Raw genomic sequence first — 19,935 nt, 5'->3', positions numbered from 1 at the left:
CAGACCCAATTAAACATGCTTCATCCAACAACCCACAAAATCAAAAATTAGCGGCCCTATGACACATGTTACACAGACTAAATAACATCCCACTCAGCAAAGGTTACAACACCCAAATAGTACAAAAACTCAACCAAAAAATTAAAACACAACTAAATAAAATGAAAACAAGCAGAGAACACAAACACCAAAGATCCCCACAGACACTACAGCACACACGGAAGCACACAACAGTAACACTCATAACATGAATAACAGAGGAAAAAAGATACACTCTTACAGACAAATACAAAGCAGCACACAAGATAGGAAATATACCAGCTTACAGAACAAGAAACACACTCCAATCACATTTACAAACAACAGAACAGCACAGGAAATCACCACTGAAGATGCTACCCATATAAAAGAAGTGAAACACATGTGGCAATAAACACATTGCCTTCAATTAGTTGCATAGACAGATACGTAATCAGCATGGTTTCAGAAAACATCGTTCTTGTGCAACGCAGCTAGCTCTTTATTCGCACGAAGTAATGGCCGCTATCGACAGGGGATCTCAAGTTGATTCCGTATTTCTAGATTTCCGGAAAGCTTTTGACACCATTCCTCACAAGCGACTTCTGATCAAGCTGCGGGCCTATGGGGTATCGTCTCAGTTGTGCGACTGGTTTCGTGATTTCCTGTCAGAAAGGTCGCAGTTCATAGTAATAGACTGCAAATCATCGAGTAAAACTGAAGTGATATCAGGTGTTCCCCAGGGAAGCGTCCTGGGACCTCTGCTGTTCCTGATCTATATAAATGATCTGGGTGACAATCTGAACAGTTCTCTTAGGTTGTTCGCAGATGATGCTGTAATTTACCGTCTAGTAAGGTCATCTGAAGACCAGTATCAGCTGCAAAGCGATTTAGAACAGATTGCTGTATGGTGTGGCAGGCGGCAGTTGACGCTAAATAATGAAAAGTGTGAGGTGATTCACATGAGTTCCAAAAGAAATCCGTTGGAAATCGACTACTCGATAAATAGTACAATTCTCAAGGCTGTCAATTCAACTAAGTACCTGGATGTTAAAATTATGAACAACTTCAGTTGGAAAGATCACATAGATAATATTGTGGGGAAGGCGAGCATTTCATTGGCAGGACACTTAGAAGATGCAACAAGTCCACTAAAGAGACAGCTTACACTACACTCGTTCATCCTCTGTTAGAATATTGCTGCGCGGTGTGGGAACCTTACCAGGTGGGATTGACGGAGGACATCGAAAGGGTGCAAAAAAGGGCAGCTCATTTTGTATTATCACGTAATAGGGGAGAGAGTGTGGCAGATATGATATGCGAACTGGGATGGAAGTCATTAAAGCAAAGACGTTTTTCGTCGCGGCGAGATCTATTTACGAAATTTCAGTCACCAACTTTCTTTTCCGAATGCAAAAATATTTTGTTGAGCCCATCCTACATAGGTAGGAATGATCATCAAAATAAAATAAGAGAAATCAGAGCTCGAACAGAAAGGTTTAGGTGTTCGTTTTTCCCGCACGCTGTTCGGGAGTGGAATGGTAGAGAGATAGTATGATTGTGGTTCGATGAACCCTCTGCCAAGCACTTAAATGTAGATGTAGATGTAGACATACTTCCACAAATTTATAGCAACTATGGGAAAGACAGAAAGCAGGAAAAATGATGATAAGTAGTATGCAGTTTGCTCCCATAACTGATACTGACCAATAAATAATTAATGTGGGTTATTAACATTTTATCAATTCACTATCTTAAGACATTACTGAGGTTACTTCTGTGCACACTGCTGTTTCTCTATCCAGAACAGTAAACTGATTTTTGTACAATATACATTTATCAACTTTTATAGTTTCCGTCTTACTGTCAAGACACTGTTGTGTGCTAACAGGTGCTGCTGCTTACATTCTTTATTATTTTTTACTCACTTACCTTAATAATTGTGAGCCACATTGGTAAAATACTCAGCTTGTCCTGAGTTACACATTCATATACAACAGTTGCCAGGAGCTGTATAATTTGTCTCTCACACATGCTTGTTTCAAGTTCTTCATTTTCCAAGAAACACTGTGCAAATTTAGCCACATTTGGGTCTGATGAGAAAGCATTCACTGAGTCAGCCTGAAAATGGGGTGTTGCTTGATATAAAATGTAACACAATATTCAGTAGGATTAAAATTTCACAGAGTTAACTGAAAACGATTGCGCTGCAGATATACATTTAACTTAACTCAAACTTATGCCTTAGGAATGATACATTCATTCTTCGGCCACTGATAATGAAGGGGAAACAAAATATGGAAGAATAAGAAAAAACATAGAAATAAGAGAACTATTCACTCCATCACATGGATCTTCATTTGCTCATTTTACAGTGAGATAACCTAGGGATCTCAGGGAATGCAAAAGAATGTCTCATTATTTGATAGAACCTTCATTTCATAGGTCAATGAGATGTTTATTGATTTATTGCATATATATGTCAATACTTTTTAGCCATAATCATTGTTAGAAAATCTATATTAAGCAAAATAGCAACTGCACAGCATTTTTTAAAGTGGAATTTCAGTTCTTGATGAAGAAGTTACTTAAGAGGAACATTTTTCCATTTACACTGAGTGCAATAATAAATAATATAGGCAAACACTTCCATTTCTCAGGAAGTTTCATGGTAGAATCAAACATAGCTTTTCATCAGATCATATTTTAAAAACAATGAAATCAATAAAATAGAGCAAGTTAAACAACATTTATACTTATCAGCTACCCATTCTCATAGTCTTACTCATCCAGCATTCCAAGAATCATCATTGTCATCTCTGTAAAACACTCCAATGTTTTGGCAAGAATACTAGCATCTAAGTGCAATTTTTTCACAATATGCTATCTTCCTCTCCCCCATAAACAATGCCATTAATTGTTACGGCATCAGAAATGTGTGTAAACACCCTCCTACACTCAAGAAGAAGAATTCAAAAGACTAATGACCATTATCATTTTTTATATACCTTGTAGGTCAGCAGCATGTCAGTGATCTGTGCTTTTGGTCAATATTTATCAGTCATTTTTCTGTGCCAAATTCTTTAAGAGAAAAAGCTAATAACTTAAAAAATCACACTTACCCTCACAGACCAGGAGACAGCTGTATCCGTCGTTAGAGTCTGTGCTAAAAGACTACGAAATCCTTGTGGGTCTTCCAAGTAGGACAAACATCCAGCTCGTTGCTTGACATTTAGCACACCAGACCCCTGCAGTATCTTTCTGTTTTGAAAACAAATCACTTTCAATGTTCTTGGAAACATATATACACAAAGATTCAGACATGTTTTAATAGTAATGCGAGCTCACGAAAGCTACCACGTTAAATATACAGGAGTTTCTAGCTACCTCTAAATGTCTAGATGATTACTCCACAATTCATATGAGGGTGGTTTGATAAGTTCTTGGAACAGAATAGAAAAAAAGTACTTAAATCATTGAAACTTTTTTATTTATCAATGTAGTCTCCTTGTAGATTAATGCACTTGGTCTAATGATGTTCCAGTGGCTTGATCCCATCTCGAAAATGAGTTTCCTCCAGGCCTGCAAAATAGTTGTCAACTCCAGCTATCAATTCTTCGTTTGAACTGAATCTTCGTCCACAAGAAAAATTTTCAGTTTTGGGAAGAGATGTAAGTCTGACGGAGCCATATCAGGTGAATAAGGTGTAAGGCGGGTGTGGCAACAAGTCATACCTTGAAACTTCCTGGCAGATTAAAAGTGTGTGCCCGAACGAGACTCAAACTCGGGACCTTTGCCTTCCGCAGGCAAGTGCTCTACCATCTGAGCTACCGAAGCACGACTCACACCCGGTCCTCACAGCTTTACTTCTGCCAGTATCTCGTCTCCTACCTTTCATACTTTACAGAAGCTCTCCTGCGAACCTTGCAGAACCAGCACTCCTGAAAGAAAGGATACTGCGGAGACATGGCTTAGCCACAGCCTGGGGGATGTTTCCAGAATGAGATTTTCACTCTGCAGCAGAGTGTGCGCTGATATGAAACTTCCTGGCAGATTAAAACTGTGTGCCCGACCGAGACTCGAACTCGGGACCTTTGCCTTTTGTGGGCAAGTGCTCTACCATCTGAGCTACTGAAGCACGACTCATGCCCAGAAGGTAAAAGACGAGATACTGGCAGAAGTAAAGCTGTGAGGACCGGGCGTGAGTCTTGCTTTGGTAGCTCAGATGGTAGAGCACTTGTCTGCGAAAGGCAAAGGTCCCAAGTTCGAGTCTCGGTTGGGCATACAGTTTTAATCTGCCAGGAAGTTTCATATCAGCGCATGCTCCGCTGCAGAGTGGAAATCTCATTCTGAATTCATACCTTAGTTCATGTAATTTTGCCGTGGTGACGACACACGTTTGTGGGTGCGCACTGTCTTGATGGAAGATCGATTTTCTTCCTTGCTAAACTTGGCCTTTTTTGCGTATATTTTGTTGCAATTTGTCTTGGAAACGGAATCCCTTCCACACCCCAGAACACTGATGCCATGACTTTTCCCACCAGAAGAATTGTGTTTGCTTTCTTTGGTGGTGGAGAATCAGCATGTTGCCACTGCTTTGACTGTTGTTTTGTCTCTGCAGTATATTAGTTCACCCAAGTTTCATTTGTAGTCACAAACCGACACAAACAATCTTGTTTGTTTGTCCTAAAATGGGCCTAAGTTTGTTCCGATATGTCCATTCTCATGCGTTTTTGATCCAGCATCAAGAGTCATGGCACCCACCTTGCAGATAATTTTTTTTTATTTGTAATTCTTCAGTTCAAATGTGACATACCCTTTCAGATGACATCTGGCAAGTGTGAGCAATTTCACACACTCTGAATCAGCAAGCCTCCATGACTGTTTTTTGCACTTTTGCAATGATTTCTGGGTAGCGAGACATCTTGATCGACCAATGCGTGGATCATCATCTAAGCTCTCCCGAACAAATTTAAATTCATTTCTCCACTTGGAAACAGTTGAATATGAAGAAGCAGAGTCCCCCATTGTATTCTGGAAATCAGCATGAATGTCCTTTGCTTTCACACCTTTCTTTACAAAGTACTTAATCACTGCTCAAATCTCTATTTTTTCCACCTTTGCAAATCACTATATGAGAACAACAACAGAGCCACATCACCACCACAGCTCTTTTCCAAGAGCACTGACGTGGCACGTGTTTACAGCCAACAATCCCGTGAATATCACATGAACAACTCGTTGTGCTAGCGCTGACTTCTCATGGTGATTCTGAGAACTTTTCAAACCACCCTCATAATTAAGTACTTGACAGAGGGTTCATCAAACCACCTCCCAGCTATTTCTCAACTGTTCCACTCTCAAAAACATGAGTCTTTCTGTGCAAGCTCTGATTGCTGTTATTTTCATATGACGATCATTTCTCCCAACATAGGTGGGTGCCAACAAAATATTTTCACACACTCCAGGGAGAAAGTTGATGATTGAAATTTATGAGAAGATCCTATCGCAATGAAAAATGCCTTTATTTTAATGTCTACCACCTCAATTCGTGTTTCATATCCATGACCCCTCCCCTCCCCCCCGTTTCGCGATAATATAAAACAAGCGTCTTTTTTTGAACTTTTTTTTTAATGTCCTCTGTCATTCCTATTTGATGCAGTTCCCATAGAGAGTATCGCAATAGATATCTGCTTGCAGAAAATAGCACACATCCAAGGAAGGAGAAAACTGGGACGTAAATCAAACACAATGAGCACAGGACTGGTGTGGAAATTGAATGTTCAGCTTTTGCTGATGATACAGCCATAATGGCAGAAGGTTTTGAAACACAATGGCCTTGATAGAGATGCCTTGAAAGTTATATAAAAAAAATAGAGGGAAACCTTCCACGTGGGAAAAATATATCTAAAAGCAAAGATGATGAGACTTACCAAACAAAAGCGCTGGCAGGTCGATGGACACACAAACAATATATATATATATATATATATATATATATATATATATATATATATATATATATATATATATATATATATATATATATATATATATAAAAAAAAACAAAGATGATGTGACTTACCATATGAAAGCGCTGGCAGGTCGACAGAAACACAAGCAGACACATACATACACACAAAATTCAAGCTTTCGCAACAAATTGTTGCCTCATCAGGAAAGAGGGAAAGACGAAAGGATATGGTTTTAAGGGAGAGGGTAAGGAGTCATTCCAATCCCGGGAGCGGAAAGACTCACCTTAGGGGGAAAAAAGGACGGGTATACACTCGCACACACACACATATCCATCCACACATATATAGACACAAGCAGACATATTTAAAGACAAAAAGTTTGGGCAGAGACGTCAGTCGAGGCGGAAGTGCAGAGGCAATTTGAAGTTGCCGCCACTCATACCTCACTTGTCATTCAACATCATCTTTGCCTCTGCACTTCCGCCTCGACTGACATCTCTACCCAAACTCTTTGTCTTTAAATATGTCTGCTTGTGTCTGTATATGTGTGGATGGATATGTGTGTGTGTGTGTGCGAATGTATACCCGTCCTTTTTTCCCCCTAAGGTAAGTCTTTCCGCTCCCGGGATTGGAATGACTCCTTACCCTCTCCCTTAAAACCCACTTCCTTTCGTCTTTCCCTCTCCTTCCCTCTTTCCTGATGAGGCAACAGTTTGTTGCGAAAGCTTGAATTTTGTGTGTATGTATGTGTCTGTTTGTGTTTCTATCGACCTGCCAGCGCTTTTGTATGGTAAGTCTCATCATCTTTGTTTTTAGATATATTTTTCCCACGTGGAATGTTTCCCTCTATTATATTCATATCATTAATTTGAACCCAACAATTACGTTTGTTATTTTCACTGTTGCATTTCAAAATCTTTTCTGTCGTCTTATTTTCTCTTTCTGTTTCCGCCAGTAGTTTCACTTTGTATTCACGTTCTCCCTTTTACCGTAATCTACTATACAATTTTATCCCACCGATATATACTCAATAATACATAATACGTAATAATACGTAACCCACTTCCAAACCATAACCAAAAAAAACAATTTTTTTTTTCTGCTTTCAACACTACCGCTGCTATAAAATCCACCGTTTCTAGTTCACAAACAGTTCCTTTCACCTATTAAACAACCATTTCGGCTAGTTCTAGTAACTTTTGCTTTATTTCGTTTTCCGTTTTTCTCACATCACTGATCATTTTTAGCCGCTTCCCACAGGTTTTAACGTCATTATTTCTTTGTCAGACAATTGTTAGCCTCATTTTCATAATCTGCCATCACAAAACCACTCCTTTTAATACATTTACATGTAGTTTTTTCGAAATTTTCCCGAATTTCTCCACCTTTTAACGTGTTTTGGCGGCAACACAACCACCTAAACCCTATGCACATCGTTGTCTACCTACACAAGTTCACCACAGGATCAACATAGCCCAGCTCTAACCAACACTTTTTCGCCTCTTTTCACACCAGATCTCCAGTTGCTTTCTAGTTCACCTTTATCTCTCCCCATATATTTTTATGTTTATTTTCATTTTCATTTCAGCCTCATGTTACACTTTCCACCTTCTAATACCATGTCACCCTCACAACACCCCCACAACGACCTCATTAAGTTTTATTTACATTCCCTCCGCAAACATGCCTTCGCCCTAGCCAGATTACACTCCCATATTTTATTTTCTCAGGCTTGTCTGACATTTGGCATTACCCCCAAAGGCCTCACACTTGAAGTTCCCATCCCTGGCTGCAACCCTTCTTTCCATCAGTACCTATACCAGTTCCAAACTGAACAATCCATTGCCCTCACCCACCTAATCCTTCACCTACACATCAACTCAGCCAATGAACACATACGTCAACTCCTTTCCTAAATAAAAGTGCTCAATCTTTCCTTTCCCACATCCACACCGGCTGTTCCGAGCATCCTCCTACAGACCAACCGCAAATTAGAACAGCATGCCACCCTCCACCTTAAAAAACTATCCAATCTCCTGGTTTCCCACCTCCGGAAAGGCAACTCACTCACCCTTCACAACCTTTCCAGCAAACCTCAACCTCCTCTCATTGCACACAAACCCAGTCTCTCCCATCTACTCAATCTCCCACTTCCAGCTCCACTCCCTCCAAAACCTCAAAATTCCAATCAACACAATCTGGAACCACAATACCCTAATTCAGTAGTTAACCTTTCCTCCAAACCTCTCTCCCAATCCGAAACCTCTGTCCAATCCAAAGGCCTCACCTTCAGCCCCACTCCCAGATTCAACCAAACAGCCCTAGTCAAAGATTTACTGTCCTACACTCGTACTCTCTGCTGGAAATATCACTTTGCCACGAAGAAAAATGATCCTAATCCTACTCCTAATGATCCAACTCCCCAAGATACTATCCAAACTGAACCCTGCCTGGAACAGTTCCGTCCTCCGTCACAGCGGGACCCACCTCCTCTTCCTCAAAATCACCCCCTCCAAACCTTCCAGGAATTTCTGACTTCCAGCCTTGCCTCTCAATCCTTCTTAAAAAGCCTTAATCCTACTCCCAACATCACCACTGCTGAAGCCCAGGCTATCCGTGATCTGAAGGCTGACCGATCCATCGTCATTCTTCCAGCGGACAAGGGTTCCACGACATTGGTACTTGATCGTTGGGAGTATGTGGCTGAGGGACTGCGTCAGCTTTCAGACAACACCACATACAAAGTTTGCCAAGGTAATCCTGTTGTGGATTGACAGGAGAGCCAACCTTTATAGAGGAAGCCGAAAGGCACGCGTTTAAGCTCACGCAGGCTGGCATGAGGTCTGGAACAGGACAAGGAATTTAGACTTCAGAAAAAAAGGAGGTAACTGATGGAATACTTCACTTTAATCCATTAATGTTGAACGTAGCTCTTGTATGTACATTCTTTACAATATCAATAGCAACTGATAATGGCGCCTTGCTAGGTCGTAGCAAATGACATAGCTGAAGGCTATTCTAACTATCGTCTCGGCAAATGAGAATGTATTTTGTCAGTGAACCATCGCTAGCAAAGTCGGTTGTACAACTGGGGTGAGTGCTAGGAAGTCTCTCTAGGCCTGCCGTGTGGTGGCGCTCGGTCTGCAATCATTGATAGTGGCGTATACTACCGGACAGCGACCAATTTAGAGGCTGCCACCTAGCAAGTGTGGTGTCTAGCGGTGACACCACAAATCCCATTCCTGATGTCCAGGCGAAGCTTCAAGGAATCCTCAGAATCTTAGGCCCCCTACAAAACCTTTCACCTGACTCCATCAACCTCCTGACCCCACCGACACCCTGCACCCCTACCTTCTACCTTCTTCCTAAAATTCACAAACCCAATCATCCCGGCCGCCCCATTGTAGCTGATTACCAAGCCCCCACAGAACGTATCTCTGCCTACGTAGATCAACACCTTCAATCCACTACATGCAGTCTTCCATACTTCATCAAAGACACCAACCACTTTCTCGAACGCCTGGAATCCTTACCCAGTCTGTTACCCCCGGAAACCATCCTTGTAACCATTGATGCCACTTCCTTATACACAAATATTCCGCACGTCCAGGGCCTCGCTGCAATGGAGCACTTCCTTTCACACCGATCACCTGCCACTGTACCTAAAACCTTTTCCCTCATTACCTTAGCCAGCTTCATCCTGACCCACAACTTCTTCACTTTTGAAGGCCAGACTTACCAACAATTAAAGGGAACAGCCATGGGTACCAGAATGGCCCCCTCGTACGCCAACCTATTCATGGGTCGCTTAGAGGAAGCCTTCTTGGTTACCCAGGCCTGCCAACCCAAAGTTTGGTACAGATTTATTGATGACATCTTCATGATCTGGACCCACAGTGAAGAAGAGCTCCAGAATTTCCTCTCCAACCTCAACTCCTTTGGTTCCATCAGATTCACCTGGTCCTACTCCAAATCTCATGCCACTTTCCTTGACGTTGACCTTCATCTGTCCAATGGCCAGCTTCACACGTCCATCCACATCAAACCCACCAACAAGCAACAGTACCTCCATTATGGCAGCTGCCACCCATTCCACATCAAACGGTCCCTTCCCTACAGCCTAGGTCTTCATGGCAAACGAATCTGCTCCAGTCCGGAATCCCTGAACCATTACACCAACAACCTGAAAACAGCTTTCGCATCCCGCAACTACCTTACCGACCTGGTACGGAAGCAAATAACCAGAGCCACTTCCTCATCCCTTCAAACCCAGAACTTCCCACAGAAGAACCCCAAAAGTGCCCCACTTGTGACAGGATGCTTTCCGGGACTGGATCAGGCTCTGAATGTAGCTCTCCAGCAGGGATACGACTTCCTCAAATCCTGCCCTGAAGTGAGATCCATCCTTCAATGAAATCCTCCCCACTCCACCAAGAGTGTCTTTCTGTCATCCACCTAACCTTTATAACCTCTTGGTTCATCCCTATGAAATCCCCAAACCACCTTCCCTACCCTCTGGCTCCTACCCTTGTAACTGCCCCTGGTGTAAAACCTGTCCCATGCACCCTCCCACCACCACCTACTCCAGTCCTGTAACCCGGAAGGTGTACACGATCAAAGGCAGCGCCACGTGTGAAAGCACCCACGTGATTTACCAACTGACCTGCCTACACTGTGAAGCTTTCTATGTGCGAATGACCAGCAACAAACTGTCCATTCGCATGAATGGACACAGGCAGACAGTGTTTGTTGGTAATGAGGATCACCCTGTGGCTAAACATGCCTTGGTGCACGGCCAGCACATCTTGGCACAGTGTTACACCGTCCGGGTTATCTGGATACTTCCCACTAACACCAACCTGTCAGAACTCCGGAGATGGGAACTTGCCCTTCAGTATATCCTCTCTTCTCGTTATCCGCCAGGCCTCAACCTCCGCTAATGTAAAGTTGCCACCGCTCATACCTCATCTGTCTTTCAACATCTTTGCCTCTTTACTTCCACCTCGACTGACATCTCTGCCCAAACTCTTTGCCTTTACAAATGTCTGCTTGTGTCTGTGTATGTGCGGATGGATGTGTGTGTGTGTGTGTGTGTGTGTGTGTGTGTGTGTGTGTGTGTGTGTGTGTGTGTGTGTATATATACCTGTCCTTTTTTTCCCCCTAAGGTAAGTCTTTCCGCTCCCGGGATTGGAATGACTCCTTACCCTCTCCCGTAAAACCCACATCCTTTCGTCTTTCCCTCTCCTTCCCTCTTTCCTGACGAAGCAACCATTGGTTGCGAAAGCTAGAATTTTGTGTGTATGTGTGTGTCTGTTTGTGTTTCTATCGACCTGCCAGCGCTTTCGTATGGTAAGTCACCTCATCTTTGTTTTTATATATAATTTTTCCCACGTGGAATGTTTCCTTCTATTATATATATATATATATATATCAAAATTTGTCATTACAAAACTTATAGACCCTACTTTATCTATGTGCACCAGAGTGCTTTATCCTCTAAAAAAATTTGTTTGCAGAATTACGAAGAGTAATGGGAAATATCTTTTACAATATACTGGGTCCAATTTATAAAAATGGTACAGAACAGTTGTAGCGACATTTGGGACCTTCAGAGATTAGAAAAAGACAGCTGGTGTTACATGGCCAATTGAACACTGTGCCAGACACAGTGCATTAATTAAAAAAAAATTGTTTAGATGAAGAAAACACAAAGTAGCAGTATTTGTCATCATGATTGTAAGCTTGTGGTCCCTAGTTGGAAGACTAATGAATGAAATCAATCATCAAATAGTTAATAATGATCAAAACCAAACTTTGGTAGCTCTAGTATAAACTAGTAGGTCCCAGTACTTTCTAGCTAGCATCGTGCAGTCCTGAAAGGTCTCAATGGGCGCTATAAAAACATAGACATTGATAAAATATCCATCTTCAGACTTGAAAAAGACACTTTATCAGGCTCTGTAAGCATTATCTTCAAAAACATCATGCAATGCTTGGCAATTGGTGATAAAATACAGCATAGTGATCTTGTTTAGTGAGGTTACAATTCTCTTTAAGGGCAATAATAATAATTGTTATAATAATAATTGTTATAATAATAATAATAATTAATAATAATAATAATAACAATAATAATAAATAAACAATATAAGAATTTGCTGCCTTTTAACAAGGGGTATAGAAAGAGGAAAGCATCAGCTGTGGCCTATCTACAGAAAATGTCAAGACAACATAAAGTACTCATAAATGAATAGTATTTCTACCATTCCAGTCAATTAAGTGAACGTGATCCCCAAAACACAATTAAGTGGACCCAGAGCATTTCCGCAGGAAACTTGATGAATTTTTCTGGGTAAACATCTTTAATAAGCATTTGAAAACCTGTGGTTTGTTACAAACAGTTTTCATCTCATGTGAAAGCCCGTTAAAATGTATGTTGCAGAGGGCTGCACACTATTTTGAATCGTAGTTGAGGATATCACTTGCAATGTAAATATTTATTCTTGTGTCTTGAATTCACCAAATGGATGCTGCTGTTTTCTCTTAAATAAGTTCACATTTTGAACCATGAGTCTCATAAATAAGTTTGTTGCTGTATAAATGTAAGAAACTCAATCCCACTGAATAGTGAACTGCACTGTTTTCATCAATTAACACCACATACATTCCAAATAGTCCACTTATGGACTAAAAAGATTCTTTACCTGAAATGAGTTGTTTCAAAAAAGAAGGTGCACAAAGTAAGGAAATTTCACTTCATCACTGGTGCTGAAAATGATCTATAATACTGGAAGCAGTGAAGCAGTTAAATATCTGTTTTGATGGACGGCATTTTTGTGTTTGCAAAATAGAGGCTGTGTCATTATACACTATGTGATCAAAAGTATCTGGACACATGGCTGAAAATGTCTTATAAGTTCCTGGTGCCCTACATCTGTAATGCTGGAATTCAGTATGGTGTTGGCTCACACTTAGCCTTGATGACAGCTTCCACTTTTGCAGGCATATGTCCAATTAGGTGCGGGAAGGTTTCTTGGGGAATGGCAGCCCATTCATCACGGAGTGCTGAATTGAGGAGAGGTATCAATGTCGGTTGGTGAGACCTGGCATGAAGTCGGTGTTCCAAAACATCCCAAAGATGTTCCACGATATTCAGGTCAGGACTCTGTGCAGGCCAGTTTATTACAGGGATGTTATTGACATGTTATCATTCCGCCACAGCCCGTGCATTATGAACAGGTGCTCGATTGTGTTGAAAGATGCAATCGCCATCCCCAAATTGTTCTTCAACAGTGGTAAGCAAAAACGTGCTTAAACATCAATGTAGGCCTGTGCTGTGATAGTGCCATGCAAAACAAGGGGTGTAAGACCCCTCCGTGAAAAACACAACCACATCATAACACCACCGCCTCCGAATTTCACTGTTGGCACTACACACACTGGCAGATGATGTTCACTGGGCATTTGCCATACCCCAACCCTGCCATTGGATCGCCACATTGTGTACTGTGATCCATCATTCCACACAACATTTTTCCACTTTTCAATTGTCCAATGTTTATGCTCCTTACACCAAGTGAGGCATCATTTGGCATTTACCGGTGTGCTGTGTGGCTTATGAGCAGCCACTCGACCACGAAATCCAAGTTTTCTCACCTGCTGCCTAACTGTCATAGTATCTGCAGTGGTTCCTGATGCAGTTTGAATTTCCTGTGTGATGGTCTGGATAGATATCTGCCTATTACACAAAAAACCCTCTTTAACTGTCAGTGATCTCTGTCAGTCAACAGACGAGGTTGGCCTGTATGCTTTTGTGCTGTATGTGTCGCTTCATGTTTCCACTTCACTATCACACTGGAAACAGTGGACCTAGGGATGTTTAGGAGTGTAGAAATCATGCATACAGACATGTGATACCCAATCACCTGACCACGTTCGAAGACAGTGAGTGCCGCAAAGTGCCCCATTCTGCTCTCTCACAATGTCTAATGACTACTGAAGTTGCTGATATGGAGTACCTGGCAGTAGGTGGCAGCAAAATGAACCTAATATGAAAAACATATGTTTTTGGGGGTGTCCGGAAACTTTTGATCACATAGTGTAGGTACATCGCAAGTGCTGTGTCTGGCCTCACACCAGAGGAGGCAGGTTCGAACCCTGCATGCCCCGGGAGCTATAGGCTAGACTGTGGCAAGCGGCATATTGGTTACAGCTGAACTAGACTATTTGAGAGCAGCCGCGGAAAGAAGTTACGTCATTTAAAACATTAGATTGTTGTGCGAGTAGCATTTGCTCACAGAGCCATGTACAAATGCGAGGTGAACACTTTCAAAGTCATGATAGTTCACCGACTGACAAATTCACAGTTGTTCAACCTCAGTACAACCACGTGGTTACTGCAGCCTGTACATAATGGCGAGATTGATCCTGAAGTGCCCTTTTTTTTATCAAATTTGAAGAATGATTCTGGTTGGAATTATAGAAATGCAAGAGTGGTCAATACTGAGGATAGTTCTTACTGTCAAAAACATCTCATTGTAATATCGAGGTGCGTGGCATTTTGCATTGTCCTGAAGCATGCACAGCCTTGGGAGCAGATGCTACTGAGACACTATTTTTAAAGTGCTAAATAGCGCAACGATTTTTTCGAACTTCCTTCTGAGGCCACTCCTGACTTGTCTACTTCAGTTAAAACCAATGTACTGCTTGCAACATTCCAACACTGCCCACAGCATAGTGGTGATTGGAGCCTGCCTCCTTGATATTGGTTACTGCACAACATTGCCCAAAATGACTTTAAATAATGAAAAGTGTGAAGTCATCCACATAAGCACTAAAAGAAATGGACTAAATTTCAGTTGCACAATAAAAATTATAAATCTATAGGCTGTAAATTTAACTAAATACTTTGGGATTATAATTATGAATAGCTTCTATTGAAATGATCACGTAGATAATGTTGTGGGGAAAGTAAACCAAAAACTGTGATTTACTGGCAGAACACTCAAAAAATTAGTGCCGGATACAGAAAAACCTCAAGGAGGGGGCACTGAAGATCTCTCGAGTTACCTTTACTTTTACCGTAATAAAAAATAATCAAGTCACATGCAAAGTTTAAGAAAGTTTTATTTAAACTGATTATACACAAACTAACACTTGGTTTAAGAATCATGAAAGAAGGTTGTATACATGGAAGAACCCTGGAGATACTAAAAGGTATCAGATAGATTATATAATGGTAAGACAGAGATTTAGGAACCAGGTTTTAAATTGTAAGACATTTCCAGGGGCAGATGTGGGCTCTGACCACAATCTATTGGTTATGACCTGTAGATTAAAACTGAAGAAACTGCAAAAAGGTGGGAATTTAAGGAGATGGGACCTGGATAAACTAAAAGAACCAGAGGTTGTACAGAGATTCAGGGAGAGCATAAGGGAGCAATTGACAGGAATGGGGGAAATAAATACAGTAGAAGAAGAATGGGTAGCTTTGAGGGATGAAGTAGTGAAGGCAGCAGAGGATCAAGTAGGTAAAAAGACGAGGGCTAGTAGAAATCCTTGGGTAACAGAAGAAATATTGAATTTAATTGATGAAAGGAGAAAATATAAAAATGCAGTAAGTGAAACAGGCAAAAAGGAATACAAACGTCTCAAAAATGAGATCGACAGGAAGTGCAAAATGGCTAAGCAGGGATGGCTAGAGGACAAATGTAAGGATGTAGAGGCCTATCTCACTAGGGGTAAGATAGATACCGCCTACAGGAAAATTAAAGAGACCTTTGGAGAGAAGAGAACCACTTGTATGAATATCAAGAGCTCAGATGGAAACCCAGTTCTAAGCAAAGAAGGGAAAGCAGAAAGGTGGAAGGAGTATATAGAGGGTCTATACAAGGGCGATGTACTTGAGGACAATATTATGGAAATGGAAGAGGATGTAGATGAAGATGAAATGGGAGATATGATACTGCGTGAAGAGTTTGACAGAGCACTGAAAGACCTGAGTCGAAACAAGGCTCCCGGAGTAGACAATATTCCATTGGAACTACTGACGGCCGTGGGAGAGCCAGTCCTGACAAAACTCTACCATCTGGTGAGCAAGATGTATGAAACAGGCGAAATACCCTCAGACTTCAAGAAGAATATAATAATTCCAATCCCAAAGAAAGCAGGTGTTGACAGATGTGAAAATTACCGAACTATCAGCTTAATAAGTCACAGCTGCAAAATACTAACACGAATTCTTTACAGACAAATGGAAAAACTAGTAGAAGCCAACCTCGGGGAAGATCAGTTTGGATTCCGTAGAAACACTGGAACACGTGAGGCAATACTGACCTTACGACTTATCTTAGAAGAAAGATTAAGGAAAGGCAAACCTACGTTTCTAGCATTTGTAGACTTAGAGAAAGCTTTTGACAATGTTGACTGGAATACTCTCTTTCAAATTCTAAAGGTGGCAGGGGTAAAATACAGGGAGCGAAAGGCTATTTACAATTTGTACAGAAACCAGATGGCAGTTATAAGAGTCGAGGGACATGAAAGGGAAGCAGTGGTTGGGAAGGGAGTAAGACAGGGTTGTTGCCTGTCCCCGATGTTGTTCAATCTGTATATTGAGCAAGCAGTAAATGAAACAAAAGAAAAATTCGGAGTAGGTATTAAAATTCATGGAGAAGAAATAAAAACTTTGAGGTTCGCCGATGACATTGTAATTCTGTCAGAGACAGCAAAGGACTTGGAAGAGCAGTTGAATGGAATGGACAGTGTCTTGAAAGGAGGATATAAGATGAACATCAACAAAAGCAAAACAAGGATAATGGACTGTAGTCTAATTAATTCGGGTGATGCTGAGGGAATTAGATTAGGAAATGAGGCACTTAAAGTAGTAAAGGAGTTTTGCTATTTGGGGAGCAAAATAACTGATGATGGTCGAAGTAGAGAGGATATAAAATGTAGGCTGGCAATGGCAAGGAAAGCGTTTCTGAAGAAGAGAAATTTGTTAACATCCAGTATAGATTTAAGTGTCAGGAAGTCATTTCTGAAAGTATTCGTATGGAGTGTAGCCATGTATGGAAGTGAAACATGGACGATAAATAGTTTGGACAAGAAGAGAATAGAAGCTTTCGAAATGTGGTGCTACAGAAGAATGCTGAAGATTAGATGGGTAGATCACATAACTAATGAGGAAGTATTGAATAGGATTGGGGAGAAGAGAAGTTTGTGGCACAACTTGACCAGAAGAAGGGATCGGTTGGTAGGACATGTTCTGAGGCATCAAGGGATCACCAATTTAGTATTGGAGGGCAGCGTGGAGGGTAAAAATCGTAGAGGGAGACCAAGAGATGAATACACTAAGCAGATTCAGAAGGATGTAGGTTGCAGTAGGTACTGGGAGATGAAAAAGCTTGCACAGGATAGAGTAGCATGGAGAGCTGCATCAAACCAGTCTCAGGACTGAAGACCACAACAACAACAACTATACACAAACACAAAACACTGCCATCTTATGATATAAAAAAATTGCAATTGTGGTTCTCCTTCTTAAATGATGAAATCTATGCGCCTATTCTTCTTGGCAAATTGGTTAATTACATTGTCACTAGGACAATTAATGTCAGCGTAAGTGTTCGACAGAGCTAAGCCATTAAGTCGACCCTCCTTCACTGTCGACCTCAGCCAGGTCTTTGTATGCCGCAATGTTGAAAAACTCCTTTCTACTGTACCAATAGACGCAGGTAGACAAGCAAATATTTTCTACAGCATGTGCAAAGTCAGTTCTAGGACAAAGAGACAACACTTGCATAACAGAATCACAATCATTAAGGGCATTCCTGCTAGTTTGCTTGTATTGAAGAATCTCTACCATTAGTCTCTTTTTAATCACAAAGAGTGATTCTTCTTCAAAGAATGGTAGTTCAGTTAAGCACTGACTCAATTTATGTGCCAGATCATTACCGTGATGTTTCAGTAGTTGTGAGGGCAAAAGTATGTTGAATTTTAAATGATAAATATTTTCTTCAGCAAAACATTCTCTCATGTCAGTCATAACATGGACCAGTGTTGAAATAAAATTCTTCAGTCTTAATATTTCTGCTTCTGAATGTAAACTAGCTTCTTATTCAGCGAATAGTCTGTATTTATAACACTACATATCAAAGGTTCTCTGTATGAGAAAACAGCAGAATATTCGCAACTTTTCTCGAACAAATGCCAGACAGAATAACATATCAAGATCATTAGAATGGCTGCGACTTTTCTCGTAGTTATATGTTCGCTATATATGTGCCAAACAGAAACACATAAAATACGATGATGCAGACACATGTGCTACACAGAAAAGTACAACTACTCGATAACTCGATACAGTCAAGTTGACTGACGAAAGAAATGAACGAATAGCATGCAGGCTGACTGGCGGGAGCGACGCAGGTAGCATGCGGGCAGCCCCACAGGGGGTCCCCCATATGTATCTGCCACTGCCTACACTACACTTGTCACTCTTCATCTGGAGAATAGGATGAAAAACTGTTTTTGTTTTTTACGTTAATGGGACAAAATCAGTGTATTTTAGGAGTAAATTTTATTAGTTATATTGATGATTTATACCAATTGGCCAGTAATGATGCCATGCTGGAGTCATGGGGTAGAGGCATCACTATTGAACCACAAGCAGCTGAGCCACAGTTGTTAATACATCTCTCTAGAACAGCCTGCTCTGCCAGCCCAGCTCCTGTCACCATCATGGGTATACTATTCATAGTAACTATATTTATAACTATTTCGCTTTGATATTATAATGACTCTGTTACCTCTAAGCTGTTTTACTATACTCTTTGCAAAGTACAAGGTCTGTTGATGATTGATCTACGTACAGTAGATTGAAAATGGTCACCAGTTTAAATACAATATTTATGCGATCGGGACTGCTTTTAGCAAATTTTATTGGTATTTTTTTATATTTTTGGCATAATGCATCTTGAGCTTCAGTTATTGTAATGTAAAAGTAATTAGCTTCGTATTCACAACTTCAGTAAGGTTATCAGTCCCCATGTCCCCACCCCCGCCGCCTCCTCCTGCCATCCAATCAAAAATAGAGTTTGGTGAGTTCCTGACAAACTGGCTCATCAGCAGCAGGATTAAATGGGTTGGGTTGTTTTGGGGAAGGAGACCAGACAGCGAAGTCATCGGTCTCATCGGATTAGGGAAGGACGGGGAAGGAAGTTGGCCGTGCCCTTTGAAAGGAACCATCCTGGCATTTGCCTGGAGCGATTTAGGGAAATCACGGAAACCTAAATCAGGATGGACGGACGCGGGATTGAACCGTCGTCCTCCCGATTGCGAGTCCAGTGTCTAACCACCGCGCCACCTCGCTCGGTCAGGATTAAATCACACCATATAATGCAGCACTGGTCCAGCAACAACTACACCCTCATGAAAGCCACATGCAATACTGGCCCAGACATTGGTCTACATAAACTGTATAATGTGGTCACATGCCCTTAACAGTTATATTTACGATGACATCAGCCACAGAAGCCCAAAGTCACATTTATGTTGCAGGAAAAACATTTCTAATTTTCACGAAGAACTGATTATTAATCTCCTAGCTACAACTTTAGTACTTAACTGTCAAAAGAAAAGAACTTAATCAACAAACTTGTGTTTTTTCCATGAATATCGTTCCTCCATGAATACACAGTACTACTCTCCAATATTCATTCTCTCGCATGTCACCAGCCTCATCAGCAGGGAAACCCCAAACCCTGCCCCCCAAACTGAATCTCACATTCGTTCAACATTATAATCATCCAACTCGGATAACGAGTAGTCACTTGGCCAGGGTTGCATAAATTCAGTACATGTTGTTGTAGTTCTGGGACCCTCACAGTTATCAGCTTCTTGGCATACATCATAGGTATCATTAGTTTTAACTCTTGTAACTTGG

At 41.1% G+C, this 19,935-nt stretch overlaps 1 protein-coding gene across 1 annotated transcript in view; it reads right to left on the bottom strand.

Annotated features, from left to right (window-relative positions):
- The window catches only part of LOC124797781 (anaphase-promoting complex subunit 1), a 349,586-nt gene that overhangs the window by 38,497 nt on the left and 291,154 nt on the right, over window positions 1–19,935 (bottom strand). The window contains exons 31-32 of the mRNA XM_047260813.1: window positions 3,141–3,279; window positions 1,951–2,139 (exon numbers count right to left, since the gene is read on the bottom strand). Coding sequence (XP_047116769.1) covers window positions 1,951–2,139; window positions 3,141–3,279 — 328 coding nt within the window. The remainder of the gene's footprint in view (window positions 1–1,950; window positions 2,140–3,140; window positions 3,280–19,935) is intronic.

Source organism: Schistocerca piceifrons, chromosome 1, assembly GCF_021461385.2.
Source record: "Schistocerca piceifrons isolate TAMUIC-IGC-003096 chromosome 1, iqSchPice1.1, whole genome shotgun sequence".
Taxonomy (NCBI): Eukaryota; Metazoa; Arthropoda; class Insecta; order Orthoptera; family Acrididae; genus Schistocerca; species Schistocerca piceifrons.
The sequence above is the reverse complement of the archived record's forward strand: the minus strand, read 5'-3'. Positions and strand labels throughout refer to the sequence as shown.